Raw genomic sequence first — 19826 nt, forward strand, 5'->3', positions numbered from 1 at the left:
GAACCCCGACCAGTAGGCATGGCTGAAGTGCCCTTGAGCAAGGCACCTAACCCCTCACTGCTCCCCGAGCGCCGCTTTTGTTGCAGGCAGCTCACTGCGCCGGGATTAGTGTGTGCTTCACCTCACTGTGTGTGCAGTGTGTTTCCCTAATTCACGGATTGTGATAAATGCAGAGACCAAATTTCCCTCATGGGATCAAAAGAGTATATATACTTATACTTATAGTTATACTATTATAGTAACTTAAGAGTACCCTGTAGCCTCGTTTTGGTGTTTATTTGGTGCTTTACATTGCTGTTTGCATCTTTTTGTAAATTAAAAACCAATAGGTCGCGACCCCAAAAGGGGTGCTATCTCTATAGGTAGATATGAACAACGTATGACTTATGGCCTGAAAAAAGTTCAGTCAAACAATTTTTTTTTTACTTTAATCCCTGACACACACACTCACACACACACACACAGCAGCAGCAGCAGTAAGGAGGAGAAAATTACCATATTTTTGCAGTTTAAATTCGCATCTGTCAAAAAATGCCTTAAGAAAAGAAAAAAAAAAACATATATAAGGTGCACTGGACTATGAGTTGCATTTATTTAGAAAATTATTTCACAAAATCCAAGACCAAGAACAGACAGACTATGTAACTGGGCACAGAGGCCAAAAAGATTGAGAATTCTACCTTGAGTCTTAATGAAGACAAAGGAGTGAATGGCGGCAAGCTGAGGCGAACTGGGAGATAAGGAAGGCGCGATGGTAATTGTAAAGCATTTTACAAAAGGTTCACTGAACAAAAATGCTTATTGCGTAGGCCTTTTGTAATTTTGCATGAATTACTTTTTTATTAAATTTGTAGGATGGAATGCCTCAAGGGAACAATTGTGTAATATAGGCTAGCACCCACTGCTTCAGCCTCTGGTAAGCTCAGAAGTGGGTAGCAAGTGACTTGTAGCTTGAGAGCGATGCCAGTGTAGGCCGACGTTTCCTTGGCAACAGTATTACTGTAAAGCATTAGCATTGGCAACTTACCTGTTGCAAGTTTACCAAGCTCTCGATCTCATTCCACAAGCCTAGAGTGCCCTCTCGCGGCTGTAGACGGTAATGTTTCATGTAGTGTTCATGTCAATTCATGTCTTAAAAACATGTTAAATTATATATATTTTGATATATAAGTTGCACCTGACTAAGTCCCAGCCAAACGATGAAAAAAAGTGTGACTTATAGTCCGGAAAAATCGGTATTAAAGCTGGTGTTTGTTGTGCCTCTTTCAGATGAATGTTTATGTACATTTATATCTCTGTACACATGTAGTGGTGTTTATTCACATCTCTGTACACATGTAGTGGTGTTTAACATAGATAGATAGATAGATACTTTATTGATCTCCAATATGTCTGTCTATGTTATCTATCTACAGTGTATCTATGTTAAACATTCACATCTCTGTACACATGTAGTGGAGTTTATATCACATCTCTGTACACATGTAGTGGTGTTTATATTCACATCTCTGTACACATGTAGTGGTGTTTATATTCACATCTCTGTACTCATGTAGTGGTGTTTATACAGTCACATCTCTGTACACATGTAGTGGTCTTTCTTCTGCCTGTGCTTTTATGTGACACACTGTTACAGATGCAAAGAGTCAGCTGAGATTTATTAAGGACTTTTCTTGGCTGAATTTGAAGATATTAGTTTTTAAATAATCCTGTCATCTGTCTCTGATGACACAGTGGAAGGCGTCTGTGGCCAACCAGAGCATGGAATTAGACAAATGCAGAAGGAGTAGACCAGCCAAAAGCAGATTCAAGCTGCACTTCATTTTAAACATGGAGGAGGAAGTCAACCGACTTTTTTTTTTAAAAACTGATGAATTACATGAACTACATCGTGGGTATAAAATGGATTTGTATCATACCATATCCATTACATAAATTACATTGAGTATGACATTTATTTGTGTGACACAATAACCGTTATATATATTACCTCAAGAGTAAGGAATGGATATGTGTCCTACCAAAACTGTTACATAAATTATGTCCCTGGTTTGGAACGAATTTTCATGCTCATATTACAGGTAAGCACAGGATTTCTATGCCGACTCTATCACAAGTAAGAGTAGGGTTTCTATGCCAACATACAAGTGACGAGTGGAAGTTTTGTAAATAGAAGAACAGCATGTGTCTATTCTTCTCTCACACGCACGCACGCACGCACGCAACCGCAGCCCCTGACCTGCCTGATATCTTTACCACAGGCCCCCACAGCAGGACGAGAAACCGGCCGCTGCTTCCCCCAGTCAAACACAGTCTGACCACAGCACCAGGGCTGAGGGGGGAGTAGGCCACTAAGCAAAGCAGCCAAACCAGCACTGAAACCCCAACACATCATTACACTATCACCTGGGAACACACACACACACACACACAAGCCCTGTGCCGCTTTGACACTTGCTGGTCTTGCATTATGTCATCACACATACAGACACACACACACATGGCTGACTGTGTGTCTGTCTGTGTGTGTGACAACACGCTGTTGTCATAAACAATATTTTAATGTCTCACTGGAGTGCCAGTGTTTAATTATTTTGTTTTATGTCCATGAACATGTTAACGCACCGATATCCAGAATTCAGTGGCCCACATCTGGCCCAGGACATGAGAGGATGAACTTCCTCAACAGGTTGCTTATATCCGGGGGGTCCGTCCCCTCTCACCAGCCTGCCAACCATCAGCATGCCCGGGGATATTAGGGGCAGCCATGGCCTACTGGTTAGCCCTTCGGACTTGTAACCCGGAGGGTTGCCGGTTCGAACCCTGACCAGTAGGCACGGCTGAAGTGCCCTTGAGCAAGGCATCTAACCCCTCACAGCTCACTGTGCTGGAATTAGTGTGTGCTTCACCTCACTGTGTGTTCACTGTGTGCTGAGTGTGTTTCACTAATTCACGGATTGGGATAAATGCAGAGACCAAATTTCCCTCACGGGATCAAAAGAGTATTTATACTTATAATATACATAGAGAGGACACTACTGTGATTGGCAGCCGGGGGCTACAATATGATATATTAACACACTTCAGAGATAGGGCATTCAGTAAAGTAACAGCTGGCAGGAAATGATTAGCTAACTCATAAACATTTTGAGGGATCTCCTTCAATGCAGGTGTCATGCCTGTATTGTGTGTGTGACATGGTTGTATTGTGTGATGTGTGTGTGATGTATTGTGTGTGTGTACGACATGTGTTTGTGTGTGTGTATTATATGTGTGGGTATATCAGTGTGTGTGTGATGTGACTGTATTGTGTGATGGGTCTTTATTATGCATGTGTGTATATATCGGTATGTGTGATGTGTGTGATCCCTCCGTGCTGAGAGGCAGCTGTGTTTGGCCGTGAGCATTAAACTCCCGACGGCACATGCACTACAGACAGACAGGAAACATACACACACCTCAGGTCCACCACATTTGACTTCACAAACACACACCATTACACCACTATGTTTGTGTGTGTGTGTGTGTGTGTGTGTGTGTGTGAAGGACACAGCCAAAAGCCGTCAGGAAGCCAATTTGAATGTGAACTGAGTCTGTGTTGGCTGGAGTGTGTTAGATAAGCAGTGGTAAGCCAAGCTGCTAACCAGCCCCTCACACACACACACACACACTCTCTCTCACCAGTGTATAAATCAGACTCACGGGCAGAGCCATCCGAGTGCTCTGCTGCAGAGACAGTAGCTCACCCAGGCCAAGGAGCTCTGACTGGACAACCTGGACATCCTCAAGGCCATGAGGGTGAGGACACACACACACACACACACATACTGTACATGCACACACACACATATATGCTTACATACAACAAACAACAAAAGATGTCTGATGGAAAGATTTTGTGGTTAAGTTTCGATCACCTGCTGTCTCCTAACAGGGACTGGGTCAGGGTTGAATTTTAGATGAATTGTTTGAGCAAGATATTGCTACCTAAAAATAACATTAGTGGATAACATCAGTAGATATCAGGGTAAGATGATAAAAGAGGATTTTAAAACAAATATGAGAGCTATAACATGTTTATTTTTGTCTTTTAAGGCAGATTTCTCAGGAGAAAGAGCAGATTTTCAGAGCTGCCATTAGAGTTTGGGATCTGTTTGGTCGGCTCTGACTTCACACACTGCCCTCTGTATGGAGTAAAAACACACTCCACACACACACACACACACACGTCCGGCATAATGCTGTCGCCGGCTCACCGCCTGGGTGTGTGGTGCCTGACGGGTTGCGTGGCGGTCTTCTCCGTGTTCTTCCACATGTTCATCCTGCTGCAGAGTGTGCGACCCGCGCGCGCCCAGCACCCACCGCTGGGCGCCCGTGTGGGAGGTCATCCGCGGCTGGCGGCTCAGAGCATCCTGCAGCAGGCCCTCGCTCTGCTCTGGATGAGCCTGGACCTGATGGACCCGCAGTGCATTCTGGGCCAGGCGCACCCGCTGCTGGTGGTGCTGGTGCTCAGCCTGCGCTTCTCCGTGCTGTGGAACACCGCCTTCCTGCTGTTCTACTTCGCCACCAAGCTGGTGATGGAGCCGGTGCACTGCTACACCCGTGCCCAGGAGCTGGTGCTGCGGCACGTGCGGCCCACTGTGCTGCTCATCCCCGTCTGCGGCCTGGCCTTCTGCTGCCCCCTGCTGGCCAGCATGGCCACCAGCAGCCACAACGCCACCTGGGTGACGGACTGCGGCTCGGTGCTGTCGGTGGACGTGTCCGGCTACACGTACCTGGTGCTGTATCTGATCTTCTGCGACGTGCTGCCCGGGGTCATCATCACCAAATAAAGGGACATTCAGTGTGAGGAGGGACTGTATTGGGCATGTAATAAAGCTGAGATTATACGATGAGAACACAATAAAATCATATTTCATATTTCATTTTGGGATTGGGGAGAAAGACCTCTGATTTCTCAGACTTGTTTATGAATATTTACATCCCGAATACAATTCTTTTGGAGCTCAACTATGTCATCTGTCTGGCTCAATCACCAGTTTTGTAGGTTTTCATTTTGAAATACAAATGCTGATGCCCACAACTTCTCCAGACCACAAAACTGCCACCTATTTGACTGGGCATAACTGAGTCAGAATAATGATGAAGAAGAGGACTTTCCACTTGCTACTTATCAGCACTGATGGGTGGGCTAACACACTCACAAGGCAAGCAGTGGGTGGCAAACAGATGTTAATAACCCTAATGATAGGAAAATCAAAGAAAGAAGACATGTATAATGGCATTTGTATTTTTAGTTATTTGATGTAAATCTGTCATAAATCTGCCTACATGTCTCTGCTTTTGTCCTGTAATGGACGATGCTGATGCTGAGCATTTCCTTTACGCGCGCAGATTCACTGGAGTCGACATAGAGGGCAATACTTTTTATTATAGCATACCTTACAGAACATGAATGGCATTTAACTAATCAATCAATACCCTACAACTTAACAAACACATAATTAATATGAACTCAGTATACTGTATATGGCTGGATTCTTAAAAGTTAATTTTCTTACTCATTCCTTTGCAGACTTTGAGGTCTCATCAATTGTTTCATAATTACACATTATCTCCACTAGATGGCCTTATTACAACTGATATCCAATTATAAACATATGCTGTCCTGCAGTCATTGGTTCTGAATTGGTGGGTTTACATGATTGTTGGTTAATGTTTCCCGGTTTCCAATAGGCTTACTATGTTTTCAAGTAGCGAGTTTGCGAAAACAACATTACATTTTGGAGTTTAATTTCCTTTTAAATCTGTGATGTTTTCCTATTTTCTTATCAACGAGAAACACGAAATTAAAGCAATAAGGTAGGCATAGTCTACAGCTAACACTGTATAATAGTGTAACGTCGGCGCACAAGACATTGCGTAGCGTTCTCCCACGCAGGGCATGCTGGGATACGAGAGCGAACATTTGGGGGGGTGGGGGTCTTTATATCTCCTTAGTTATAAGTGTAAAGTTAGCGTCTTTATTGTAACATGTTCCCCTTTTAGTTCTCCCTCGTGTGTGATGCTTTTTATGTGGGGAGCTGCGTCCTCCCTGTATCTGTAGTGTGTGTGTGTGTGTCTACTTGACCTGCCCTGTTTGCTCTGTGTCGGTGTCTACACTCGTTCTCTGCTGATAAACCTTTTGATTGGACAACTGTGTGTCGCTATCAAGTCGTTACAATAGGGTACATCAGACATACAGCTTGTCATGTTATTCTTCATGACTAGCAAAAGTGGGCTGGTATTTTGACACCGGTCTGCGCGCAACAAAGGAAGCTGGGTAAACATCAGGGGTAAAAAACGAAAGTGAAAGAGAAGTGTTGCTCAATAGGTTCTTGTTGAATCGTGTTCGTTAGCACTTCAGTAAAATGGCAGAGGCAATGTCAAATAACGAGGACCTTTTAATGTGTCCTATTTGTTTGGATCTGCTGAAGGATCCAGTGACTCTTCATTGTGGACACAACTACTGTATCAGCTGCATTAAAGGCTGCTGGGATCAGGAAGATCAGAAGGTTAGACCAGGCGTTTATAGCTGCCCACAATGCAGACAGACATTCACTCCGAGACCCGTTTTAAACAAAAATAATGTTGTCGCAGAGCTAGTGGAACAACTAAGGAAGACTAGAATCCAGGCTGCCCCTCCTGCTTTATCTACTGCTGGACCGGGAGATGTGGAGTGTGATATCTGCGCTGGGAGAAAACTCAAAGCTGCGAAGTCCTGTCTGGATTGTCTGTTGTCTTACTGTGAAACTCACTTCAAAGCTCACAATGAACTTCACCCAGGAAGAAACCACTCAGTGATTGATGCCACAGGCCAGCTACAGGAGAGGATCTGCTCCCGTCATAAGAAGGTTTTTGAAATATTTTGTCGTACTGATCAGAGTTTTATCTGCTATCCGTGCACGATGGACGAACATAAAGGCCATGACACAGTCACAGCTGCTGCAGAATGGGAAAACAAACAGGTGAGTACTGGAGCTATACTCGAGTCTTAATTTTATTTGAAAGGTCTGATACTCATATAGGCTAATGTGTGGACAGTTACAAGAACATTATACATTACTTCTTAAATTCTACTGATTTTCTATATAGACTCTTAGTTATTAGAGAAGACATGAACCAGGAAATGTTTTTCAGGCTCTGAGCCAGCTTGACTTGTGTTGAATGCACAATGTCAGAGGTCGTTCTGAAAGCAAATTAATAGAGCATAGCACTGTTCTCAGATGTTTTCTGTTGCAGTAATTGCACTTCCTGTTAATCAGATGCGCTATATATAAGTATATATTTTGATATCTTTTGATCCCGTGAGGGAAATGTATGTATGACTTGTAATGATTAATGTGTTTTTTTAACAATTTTATACTGTATTTTTATATTGCCCATTTATTTACTATTAATTGATTTTGTTCATACAAAGCACATTGAATTTCCCATGTGTATTAGATATAATTATATATATATATTAGATATAATATAAATTAACTTGACTTAAATATGTCTGCCTTTGTATCAACAGAAGCAGTTGGGGCAGACCCAGAGGAGATTCCAGCAGAGAATCCAGGAGAGAGAGAAGGAGCTGCAGGAGCTGAGGAAGGCTGTGGAGACTCTCAAGGTGAGTTCTGATCACAGAAAAGACAACTGCTGATTGATTAAGGTTTCAGCTCTCTAATATAATTGAATTGTTATGGCAGTTGGGTTGATGTGCTATTACCAGATCACAGGTATAAAGTTATTTTATCACAACAAACTCCCTTTTTTATCCCATTGCTTAATGATAGTCATGATGAATTGAGTCTTGATGAATAATAGGCACACATCCAAAGCAAACTATTAGTATAGTAGTAGTGTTCTATTACATATTAGTAAGTACAATACATAATCTGTGATATTAATGCTGAATCATGGGGAGTGAGAAGAGTCTATTAGCAGTAATACATTGTAATTCCACCCTTGGGCCAGACTGTGCCCAGTGAGTAACTGTGCCTCTGCTGTTATCTTTACAGCACACAAAGAACCACTGACACCATGAAACACTTTCAGCTTCACCTCCCTCTGTGTGTCTCCTGCCCTCCTCTTTGTGTGTCTCCTAACAGAGCTCTGCACAGACAGCAGTGGAGGACAGTGAGAGGATCTTCACTGAGATGATCCGCTCCATTGAGAGAAGGCGCTCTGAGGTGACAGAGCTGATCAGAGTTCAGGAGAAGGCTGAGGTGAGTCGGGTTGAAGGACTCCTGAAGCGACTGGAGCAGGAGATTGCTGAGCTGAAGAGGAGAGATGCTGAACTGGAGCAGCTTTCACACACAGAGGATCACATCCATTTCCTCAAGGTGACATCATTAATTACATTTAAATTAAATGCGTTTCCTGAATCTGAAATAACATAATAATTAGATGTACTGCATAGCAATATAAAATATGGGTGCAACGGGGTGGGTAGTTGCATTTTTGCGTGAATAAACTGATTTAACCCTGTCTGACTTTGTGTGTATTTCTCTCTGCAGAATGTTGTGTCGGTCACTGGTGCTCCTTGCAGTACAGTTTTAGCCAACATGACATTCAGCCAGAGTTTCTCTTTTGAGGCTGTGAAGGAATCTGTCTCTGCAGTGAAGGTGCAGCTGGAGGAGAAACTGGATGGCATTTTCAAGCAGGAAGTAGACAAAATATCTGCAGCAGGTTGTACAAACATCTAAAACTGACACAATTATGAACTACTTTTATAAGACCTTGTTTTGTTCAGATATGAAATCATTCTGACTATGCATTTTCTGTGTCTCTCAACAGTGGCACATATCCAGATCATCCAGTCTTTAGAATGTGAGTCTGTCATTAAGTTTCCCCAAAGGCTGTACAAATAATGGATTAAATCAGTTTATTCTGATTCAAATAAGTTTATTATGACATAGCTTCATCATAGCTAGGATAGCAGTCATATAGCGTATAGCTTTTTTTTCTTCCAGATTTTTTATATATATTTTTTCAGTAATTGCGTCAACAATTCCCAGGACACTAAAGGCCGGGCTGCATGAAACATGGTGGGCATGTAGCTCCACAAGGATGACACAGAACTATTGATTTTCGTTTTGATCTGTTGCCCATACCCTGCACCGAACCCCTCAAAGGAGGGTAGGGTGGACTCAAGGGGCCATCTCAATCTATTCCATATCCACTCATTTGTTGTATAGCGCCATCAAGTTTAAAAATTGTGGCTCTACAGGCCTTCAAAGTTGACCTCTGATTTGAAAAAAGGAAATTCCGCCTATTGGCTTTTTTTTGTTAAACCACTCATAAGAAAATAATCCAAACCTCATTATTACTGATGCATATGTGGTGTTTGATGTTGGCATACATATTTTGAATCATTATGTGATTTTGCCCTTCATTTTGGTTGATAAAATTCAAGATTTATGTGTAATAATGAGCAAATCTACGTTTTCAGAGACACAACGTGTTGCAGCACTAATTGAAATGCCCACTACCTCATTAATCAATGTATTTATACCTTCCTACCTCCCAGCAGAGACTTGAAATACAAATGATTACATAGGTCTGCATTGCTATGCTATTTACTATTTGTAAATGTACTATTCGGAAACACCCCAAAATTCAGTAAATTAGTATTTTATTGAAACTACCCATAAGAGATATTCCAAGAGATCAAAACATCATGATTACCAATCCATTATTACCTTTACATTCAAGGAATACCATATGAAAATTGTTCACATCACCACATGTACCCAGCTTAACATAAATATTATAATTTTATAATGTCCAGGGCACATGAAATACATACAGTAATTTCCTGTGTATTAGCCGTATTGTGTATAAGCCACAGGACAGTGTTTTATGCAAGTTAAAAGAAACAAAACCATATACCATATTAACTGCCCCCGTGTATTAACCTCATAGCTGAAGAAATTTTGCAAAATTAATGTATAAGCTGCAGCTAATAGTTGGGAAATTATGGTAATTGCATCACAGGTGCTAAAATGATCTACATTATACATTTCAGTTGTACTTTTGACTAGTAAGAATGTGGGAATGAGATGTAAATGAACTGGTTGGTGAAAATATTCATACTTTACACATTATCATTATGTACAATTATTATTATTATTATTATTATTATTATCATCATACTTAAAATTGTCTTTCATCTGATGTTACAGTTTTTTGTAACTATGTGATTGCTTTTGCCATTTTGTGTGCCATAGTTACAAAAAATTTTTAAGCATTCAGAAAAACTGTAACTTTTTTTAACTACTATGGCTTTTTTTTTGCAAAACTCTACACACAAATGGCAAAACCTCTCACCCAATCAGCAAAACATTGTAGTTCTCTTGCAAAAGCTAACACACCTTGCTTAACTCTTCACAACTTCATTAAAAATGGTGTTTTCGTATCTAACAGTAAACACAAGCCATCACAATAGTAAGCACAGAATGTGCCAACAACAAACTGATGGTATGAATAAAAAACACATCTGGCTTTTGCTTTCTCTGTGCACAAGGTAGACTATGTCAGTTTGAGGTCATACTTTTGTCATAGTTCTGTAAACATACAGGGATCCCAACTTCAAGTACTAGTGTTTATTTACACACATCAAAACAAACACAAGTGTGTTTTCCAAGTCAAAAACACAAAATAGCATTTCACTGAGACAAAACAAATCAGTCTACATCGGGTTAGTCTCTCTCAAAATTCTGTCTACATCACATGCAATGTCCTAGTCCAAGGCACCGGGAAAAATATATTCTGGAATGGCGTGTCCAGGCCCTGACATGACAATATCCCCACATGTAGACTGTTTTTTTGTCTGTTTTTTTCTCTTCTCACTCTTCCTGCTCACTCCATTGTACCCATTGTACATTACCTGTGGCTTATTTATAGTGCTTAGGCTGATTGCATAGTGAACTAATTATCTAAAACAGTTTTCACATGAGAAAGTGTGCTAGAGAGTTGGCAAAATAGTGTAAACAATAGCCATTGTGCCTACAGTTGTGCAAAGTGTGTGTTACAAAATTGCAAACTGAATGCAAAGCAGTGTTTGTGCTTTTAGTTTTGTGACCTCAGTGAGTGGTTTTGCCATTTGTGTGTAGAGTTTTGCAAAAAAAGCCATAGTTACAAAAAATGTGTTTAAGCATTCAGAAAAAACTGTAAGCACATTTTTTGTAACTATGGCTTTTTTTGCAAAACTCTACACACAAATGGCAAAACCTCTCACCCAATCAACAAAACATCATTAGTTCTCTTGCAAAAGCCAACACACCTGGCTTAACTCTTCACACCTTAAGTAAAAATGGTGTTTTTAAGATCAAACAGTAAACACAAGCCATCACAATAGTAAGCACACAATGTGCCAACAACACACTGATGGTATGAATAAAAAACACATCTGGCTTTTGCTTTCTCTGTGCACAAGGTAGACTATGTCAGTTTGAGGTCATACTTTTGTCATAGTTCTGTAAACATACAGGGATCCAAACTTTACTGTAAGTATTGGTGTTTATTTACATACATCAAAACAAACACACGTCTGTTTTTCCAAGTCAAAACACAAAATAGCAATTTCACTGAGACTGGGTCGTCACTCTCAAAATTCTGTCTACATCACATGCAATGTCCTAGTCCAAGGCACCGGGAAAAAATATATTCTGGAATGACGTATCCAGGCCTGAGATGACAATATCCCCACATTAGACTGTTTTTTTTTTGCTGTAAAAGGGCTATTTCTTTCTCTTCTCACTCTTCCTGTTCCCTCCATTGTACCCATTGTACATTACCTGTGGCTTATTTATAGTGCTTAGGCTGATTGCAAAGTGAACTAATTATCTAAAACAGTTTTCACATGCAAAAGTGTGCCAGAGAGTTGGCAAAATAGTGTAAGTGCAGTGAATTGTGCCTACAGTTGTGCAAAGTGTGTGTTACAAAATTGCAAACTGAGTGCAAAGCAGTGTTTGTGCTTTTAGTTTTGCGAACTCAGTGAGTAGTAGTAGTATTGCTATAAGTATTAATAGTTTTAGAAATTGTGCTATAAGAATCACAGTTGTGTTTAAGCATTCAGAAAAAACTGTAAAATCATTTCCATTGAAAAGAAATAATAACTATTTTCCAAGACTTGATCTACAAGTACATACATTTACAACAGTTTTTGTACATTTACTACAAATTCTACAGTTAGATCTGATGAGACAGAAACTGAAATTGGATCAATCCATTTTCAGAGGAACATGAGTTAATTTGCATATCTACAGCAGGCAAAGCAACACAAGAGGTTAGGGATGATCTGATTCAGGCTTATACTCCAGGCAAAGATCATGACATAGAGGCTGGAGTCAGATACACCTAAGCACAAATTCCATGATACATTGACAAAGCAAAAATTAAAGACATTTACGAGTCAAAAAAGAAAACACAGGCACATGGGAAGACCATCATGTTAAAGACTGGACATGAGAGAAGTCTTTTTTCACCCTCTTGGACCTTAACCATGGTCATTGGCGACACCTGTGGGGACCCCAAGGAAAACCTCTAAAGCAGCACTTGCAAAGCATTTGCAGAAACTTGCATCACTATCAGATAATGGTCTCTGGTCCAGAAGGTCAATAACAATGTCTCAACTTATGCAGACATTGCTGCTGCAATTCATAGCATGATCCGTAAAGAGTCAAAGCAGAGGTAGATAATTTTTTAGATTAAATTAGATTAGATTTAACTTTATTGTCATTGTGCAGAGAACAAGTACAGAGACAACGAAATGCAGTTTGCGTCAGAAGTGCAAAAAAGCAGAAAAGTGCAATGTGATATACACAGTATAGGCGGTGCATAGACAGGACAAGACATATAGTGCAGTGTAGACAGTAGTATACAGTTGTTTTGCAGAAGGTGGTTTAGAGTAGCATAAATTAAATATAAATATGTGCAGTGTATTAGCAGTTACTTCATAAGAGCAGAATAAATATGGCTATGTACTGTAATATGAACAATGTATGAACAACATGTACAGTATGTGCAATGTAGTGGCGGTACCATTATAGTAGTAGTAAGAACAATATAGATATATTCAGTGTATTAACAGAATATATTACAGAAAAACTGAATAAATATGGATATTTAGTATGAACCATATAGACAGATAGGTACAGTATGTACAACTATGTGCAGTGTGGTAACAGTACCATTGTAGTGCAGAAACAGTAACATTACAATAGTATTAATAATAAGTGTATGTGCAGGATGAAAAGCAGTAGAATATGGCTATGTACAGTATAAGTGTAATTACAGTATGTACATTTGAAAATAAATAGATGGATCGGATAGATGGGTGGGATAGGGTAGTGCAGTTGTGGGGGGGGGGGCTAGGGGATGTCCGCCTCCTTGTTGTCCCTGTCAAGGTTGCCATGGTCGTGGACACCGCAACAGGCACAGGCAAGGAGGCATCAGGCGGGGGCGGGGCAGGGGGTGGTGGGGGCTTAGTTTGTTGGATGTCACCGGGATGCAGAGCTAGAGTTCAGTAGGGTGACAGCCACAGGAGAGAAAATCTTCCTCTGAACCTGCTGGTTTGGATTTGGAGTGACCTGTAACGCCTCCCGGAGGGGAGTGGGGTGAACAGTCTGTGGTTGGGGTGAAAACAGTGTTTGATGATGCGCGCCTTACGCAAGCATCGCTTGCCCTGGATGGCCTCGATGGAGGGGAGTGAGGAACCGGTGATGTGTTGGGCAGTTTTCACCACCCTCTGCAGTGCTTTCTGGTGTGGGCAGAGCAGTTGCCATACCAAACTGTGACACAGTTGGTGAGGATGCTCTCGATGTTGCAGCGGTAGACGTTCACCAGGATCTGAGGAGACAGATGGACCTCAGAAAGAAGAGACGCTGGTGAGCCTTTTTGATCAGGGTAGAGGTGTTGAGGGTCCAAGAGAGGTCCTCAGAGATGTGGACACCCAGAAACTTGAAGCTGGTGACATGCTCCACCTCAGTCCTGTTGATGAGAATGGGTGTGTGATTGCTAGCTTTAGACTTCCTGAAGTCCACAATGAGCTCTTTATCATTTAACATTAATTTCAACTCGCAATTGAAAGTAAGGAAGGTAGAATAGTAATGATCAATAAGGTCTGCATTTCAGGTATTGCCATAACATGTTGCTTTGAAAACTCAAATTAGCTTTTTTTTGTACATAAATCTTACACAAACATTTTATCAACCAAAATGAAGAGCAAAATCACATAATGAGTCAAAATATGTATGCCAACATCAAACACCACATATGCATCAGTAATAATAAGATTTGGATTATTTTCTGGGCTCTTATGAGTGTTTTAACAAAAAAAGCCAATAGGCGGAATTTCCTTTTTTTTCAAATCAGGTCAACTTTGAAGGCCTGTACAGCCACAAAGCTACAAGATCCAACTTGCTATCATACCATTTTATACTCCAGAGATATGTAGCTTTCAGAAAAATATAGTGAGAATTTGCCCCCCCAAGTGGTAATGACGACCCCCTGTGGCTCATGGACTAATATGTGCACGCTTGAGGTTAAACCAGCAGTTTTTCAGCAGAAACATGCGAGGACCCGTCTCTAAATTAATGGGTGATTTCACTCTTCCTACATTTTTTTAAAACAAGTCAATGGTTTTATAATGTTTCAGTCAAGCTTTGGTTAGATTAGATACAACTGAACATATGCAAAATGTAAAGTAGCCTAATAGATAAACTTTGATTTGCTGTGCTGCATACTGGACAGATGCACATAGTACATTATATGAAGTAGGCCTATTAAAATATTTAAATAATATGAAATAAAAAAATTGAAGGGAATAACGTCCAGTACATGTCTTTGGCAAGTAGCCTAGGCTAGGCTACTACAGACACAGGTGAAGAACAGTCAGCCTCAACCAGTACTAGCACAACGAGATATGTACAGCCAGCTTCAAAAGCAAGCAGTCTAGACCCTAAAATTGGGCATTTATAGCTGTGAAGGTGATTCACACACGATTATTTTTCTTTACCCACAAAACGATATTTTGTAACTTCTGTAGACATCCAAAATGGGGTGGGATGATTGTATTGGGAGCAGGTGGGACTGGGAAAAAAAAGGTTTATTTTGGCCCACAGAATTCAGGTAGGCTGGCCCCTTAGCAGGATTTTGCTTAGGGCCCCATGGAGGTCTGAACCGACACTGGTCGTAGCAAAGCTCCGCTTTAACCTGGAAGAGCTCATCCTAGAGGTGTTGTCTCCTGAACCAGGGGCGATTCTAGACTTAGAGCTTTGCTGGGGCACAGGCCCCCAACATAAAAAAAAAAAAAATGAACTGTGTGCGCAATATGAAATAAATGGCTAGCCTGATTTGGACCATCACATATCTCCCCTAGGTCACAGACATCCTCCTCCATACTCTGAATAGTTTTACGTCTAGCCCCCATCATGTCCTCATCCGTTTCTTGCCTGTCTCTCTCCTCCTCCTCCTCCTCCTCCTCCTCCTGCCTGGTATTGGACTGCCCAGCCTGTGCTCTTTCTCCCCTGTCTTCTCCCTCTCGTCGACCTTCTTCTCCTCCTCCTCGTCCAGCACTCTCTCCCTCAATTGTTGTAGCAGCCACTATCCAGCAACTTCCAAACACATAGGCATAAGTAGGCCTATACTCACTGCATGAATTTAATAGGCTTTCCTACTAACACAAGGGGAAGCTTATTTTTAGTCAAAATTGAGATATACTTCCCTCCCAGGCAAGGGACATTGTCCACTAACTTTTAACATCCTCTGAACAAAACCAGCAGTGGTCTTTGATGAGCTTAAATAGCCTTTTACTCACAAGTCCTTCAGCTCTGAAAATGCACAGAGACTAAGTGCTGCCAGGCAGGATTTGCAATGATGGATGCCTCTGCAAGATCCAATCCAGGCACAGATGGCTTCTGGGGTTTTCTCTTAGGGAAAGTCTTTGTATGTTATCAAAACACCTCCTTTTTTCGTATGGCCAACCCTTGTCTGCCCCTATGTAAATGGCAGACCCCTTGGCTGCAATCAGTATACCTCAATAAATCATATTGGTGGATGAGCTCAAATCATAATCCCCACTAGGCCTGTGTCATTACCACATGCATGACATCCTCCCCAGCTTCCGCCTGGCCATGGCTGCACACAGACTCTTCATGAACTTTACTATACATATCTCTCGGGCAAAATTACATCTTCAAAAAAAATCCCACAACATCCTGGCAATACTGCACTTTGTTCCTACTAAAGCCCATCTGTTCAGGAAGAAATTTTAATGATGGCTCCATTCTGTGTAATAGTTTATCAGATTTAAGTTGCTAAACCATTGTTTTACCAGCATTTAATGTTACACCGTTAATGTGGGACAAAATTATCATACCTCCCTCATCCTCCTCACTGTTCCTCTCCCTCTGTTCAGGAAGAAATTTTCTGATGTCCATCTGGCTACTATGTTTAGTTTTACAGGGACTCTCTACTTTTACAGGACTCTCTCTACATATAAATCCCTTATTAATTGTCCGCATGTGTGCATGCAGCCTACATGGTGTGAGTGTGTGTGTGAGGGAGAGAGCACAAGCTGGTAAACTGTTGCTAAATTTAGGATACAATGGCGCTAAGCATTGAAAAACAGATGCTAGTTATGTGGGTAACACTCTCTAACAGCGATCAATTTGTCTTGATCAATTTGTTGTAACATTAAACAGGGGCGACTTACTCTATGCTCAAAGTGATGTCCACGAGCTCCAGCGTATTCCACAGTGTATGGGTGTGTTCGAAAGCGGGTAAAGTTGCTGCCTTTTAAGATATCTAACTGGGGAGCAAGGCAGCAAGTCTTGGTTGAAACCCGAAAAACAAATTCTGCTGCCTTTTAAGATATCTTAGAATTCCCAAATAGCGGTCATTTTTTTGAAGGCAGCATCGATGCACACTTCATGCTGCCTCCTACCCATAATCCCTTGCGGCAGCGTCTGAAACAGCTGTGAAAGGTAAACAAACATGGCCGGATGACATCGGTAATGGCTGCTGAATCTGTTTAAAATGTCATTTGTGTGATCTTATTTTGCTTAGATTTGCAGATTACAGATTAGAAATAATCAATTTACTATCTGATTATGCCATTGTTGTAACCATTAATAGCGTCTGGTCTGATATATCTGCCGGCCGTAAAACTAATTTATACCGTTAGCCTGCTAAAACTTCATTAAGCTAATTTAGTTTAACGTCAGGCCTTTGCTAACGTCATACCGTGAGTGTTAACCAAAGATTCTAGAGTGCTTTCGCTCATTTTTTAAAAAGATGCATTTAATCCTAAGTCATGTCTAGTGAGACAGCTCTCTATGTAGGGAGGGAGGCAGTAGGCAGCTGTCTCCCGTTTGGAACACACCCTTTGTGTGTGCAGTACAACGAAACACTCGAAAGAATCATGTGAACGATTTTCATTGATTGTTGCGTTCAATCTTAGCCAGCTACAGAGGTGCTATTTCCTGATTGGCTATTATGGTCCCTTTCTTTATTCCTTGTTTTTTTTATTGGCTGGTAAGTGACCAGCTCGAGCCATGATTAAAGTAGGCACGGAGATGCGCTCATGAATGAAGCTAGAGCCGCGCTAGAATTTTACTGGGGCACTGGAGACTTTTACTAAGGCACGTGCCCCAGTGAATAAGGTCTAGTGACGCCCCTGTCCTGAACTGCTGCAGAGGGTGAAGGTGGAGTTTGCTGAGGCTAAATTGAACAGGATACTGAGGACAGGAACTTAAATCGATTAAAAATACAGGTGAACTGCTGCGCACACAGACACAATGATGAAGACACTGCAGACAAGTTCCCAATAGACTGAATCACTGTATAAATACGTTTTGAATGTTAATGCATGGTGTTTTTTTTCACACTCTCTTTTGTTGTTTACATAAAACAAGTTATTTAGGCTTGTTAACCCTTAAAGGAGTACCGTCACACTGGTTGAGAAATGAACGTTCTAAAGAATATCTGGGTTCATTGAATTCAACATAGAATTTTAGAACCTTCAATTGTTGCGGAACTTAGAACGTTCAAAAACCTACACCTTAAAGGGTTAAGAACTGAAATGTTTATTTTTATGTGAACTTAATTTGCACATTTTCAGTCCAGAAATCATGTTAGGCCTATGCTTTGTGGAACTGTGCACTTTGCAAGGCAGGTTAATCTGGTCAGTTTTTGAAAAAGACACCCCAATGTATTGAATAAATACAAATACTGTGAACAAACACTTTTAGCCTTTCCAGGAATATTTTTTTAATTTATATTTATATTTTTTATTATTATACATACATGACATGATATATCATAGATCAAATTGTCTTGCAAATAGGCCTAATTGCAATGAAGAATATTTCAGAATCACTGTATCATGAAACCATCATTATCATGGACAAAATTGTATTGTGGTTTGGAGTAGGCCTACACCAGAGTCCTATGTAATTTATTCTTGCCTCACTAAATGCCTCAAAGTGTCCTCCTTTTTGGTGCTATGGAAATGGCCACCCATTCAGCAGATGAAATACAACTTCCTTTTAGAGCTAACAAGCAATTCCTAAAAACACACATCCCCCAAAGAGGTGGAGGAAACATTAAGGTAATATAAATGCAAAGCAAGATGTGTGTTGGTTTGGTCTGTAGATCCTGGCTATATAAGTGTCTCTGTGTTGGTTCCCAGATACTGATTCTAAACTCCCAGTCAGAAGAACAAACAGTAAGGAGAAACTGCCACCAAACAGTAAGTGTTTACTGACTGATTCTAACAGCCTCTAGGCCTTTACATCTGGGGTCTAGCAAAGGAATGATAGTTTCACTGAATCTTTTTATCTTTAAAACCTTTTTTCAGCTGCCAAACCTGGTGGTGTGGCTGGCCCCCAGAGTTTAGGCATTTAGAACAAGCTCATTTAGAACAATGGTGGAGTTAGAATTTAGCTTTAACAAACCGTAACGAATGCACTACAAACCAGTAGATTACACCCATTACTTCTGGAGTTGTCTTGTGCTAATGAGCTGATTCAGATGGGGTTAGAACTGAAGGTCCTATAAACATGTCCTTACCCTCCTAATGAAGATGAGGGACTTTTGAATGAGGGCACCTCCATCTTTACTTGTCAGTGGAGGTTGATTTAAGCAGCTGGGGACGCATAATGGCACACAACCTTCTTTATACAATCTCTACTGGTGTTATTTGAAAATGAGTGTGCTTTCATCATAATATATTATCTGTATGCTGTATATGTAACTAAGTGTTGTTTGTAGTAAAGTGATATTTTCTGTTTTAGTGTCTGATGTCCAGGTTGTTTTCCTGAACCAGTGACCAGAGAGGAGCTCTTGCAGTGTAAGTTGGAAACTCAAACAAACACACGTGCACACCACCACACACCACACTGCTACACCACCACGCAAACACACATGCATGCAACACAAAAAACATACACACACACACACACAGTTATATACAAATACAAGTCTGTTTTCTCTTCTCCTCCATCAGATATCTGTCACTTCACACTGGATCCAAACACAGCACACAGACAACTCCATCTGTCTGAGGGGAACAGGAGGGTGGACTGGAGTGTAGCTGGGCTCCAGTCATATCCTGATCATCCAGAAAGATTTGATACTTATTATCAGGTGCTGTGTAGAGAGGGTGTGTCTGGACGCTGCTACTGGGAAGTTGAGTGGAGTGGCCTTGTTTATATAGTAGTCTCATATAAAAGCAGCAAAGAGGGTATACAGGTATTGTTTGGATATAATGATCGGTCCTGGAGGCTGGATCACCT

The 19826-nt window shown here is 41.0% G+C and overlaps 2 protein-coding genes across 2 annotated transcripts in view; both read left to right on the top strand.

Moving 5' to 3' along the window:
* The window catches only part of LOC125294906 (tripartite motif-containing protein 16-like), a 30915-nt gene that overhangs the window by 10299 nt on the left and 790 nt on the right, over positions 1 to 19826 (top strand). The gene's annotated exons all lie outside the window — the stretch shown is intronic.
* On the top strand, positions 6014 to 19629 carry LOC125294907 (E3 ubiquitin-protein ligase TRIM47-like). The gene is made up of 8 exons (XM_048243970.1): positions 6014 to 7007; positions 7559 to 7654; positions 8136 to 8369; positions 8544 to 8715; positions 8824 to 8856; positions 18722 to 18781; positions 19326 to 19381; positions 19538 to 19629. Exons 1-7 carry the CDS (start codon positions 6411 to 6413, stop codon positions 19358 to 19360), a joined length of 1227 nt encoding a protein of 408 aa, XP_048099927.1. The 5' UTR covers positions 6014 to 6410; the 3' UTR covers positions 19361 to 19381; positions 19538 to 19629.

The sequence above is a fragment of the Alosa alosa genome, chromosome 5, assembly GCF_017589495.1.
Source record: "Alosa alosa isolate M-15738 ecotype Scorff River chromosome 5, AALO_Geno_1.1, whole genome shotgun sequence".
Classification (NCBI taxonomy): domain Eukaryota; kingdom Metazoa; phylum Chordata; class Actinopteri; order Clupeiformes; family Clupeidae; genus Alosa; species Alosa alosa.

Bases quoted from the DNA above. Each gene is read 5' to 3' on its own strand.
- LOC125294907 (XM_048243970.1), top strand. From the start codon at position 6,411: ATGGCAGAGGCAATGTCAAATAACGAGGACCTTTTAATGTGTCCTATT. The intron at 8,370-8,543 runs GTGACATCATTA...TTCTCTCTGCAG, and splicing joins ATCACATCCATTTCCTCAAG to AATGTTGTGTCGGTCACTGG. The intron at 8,716-8,823 runs GTTGTACAAACA...GTCTCTCAACAG, and splicing joins AGACAAAATATCTGCAGCAG to TGGCACATATCCAGATCATC.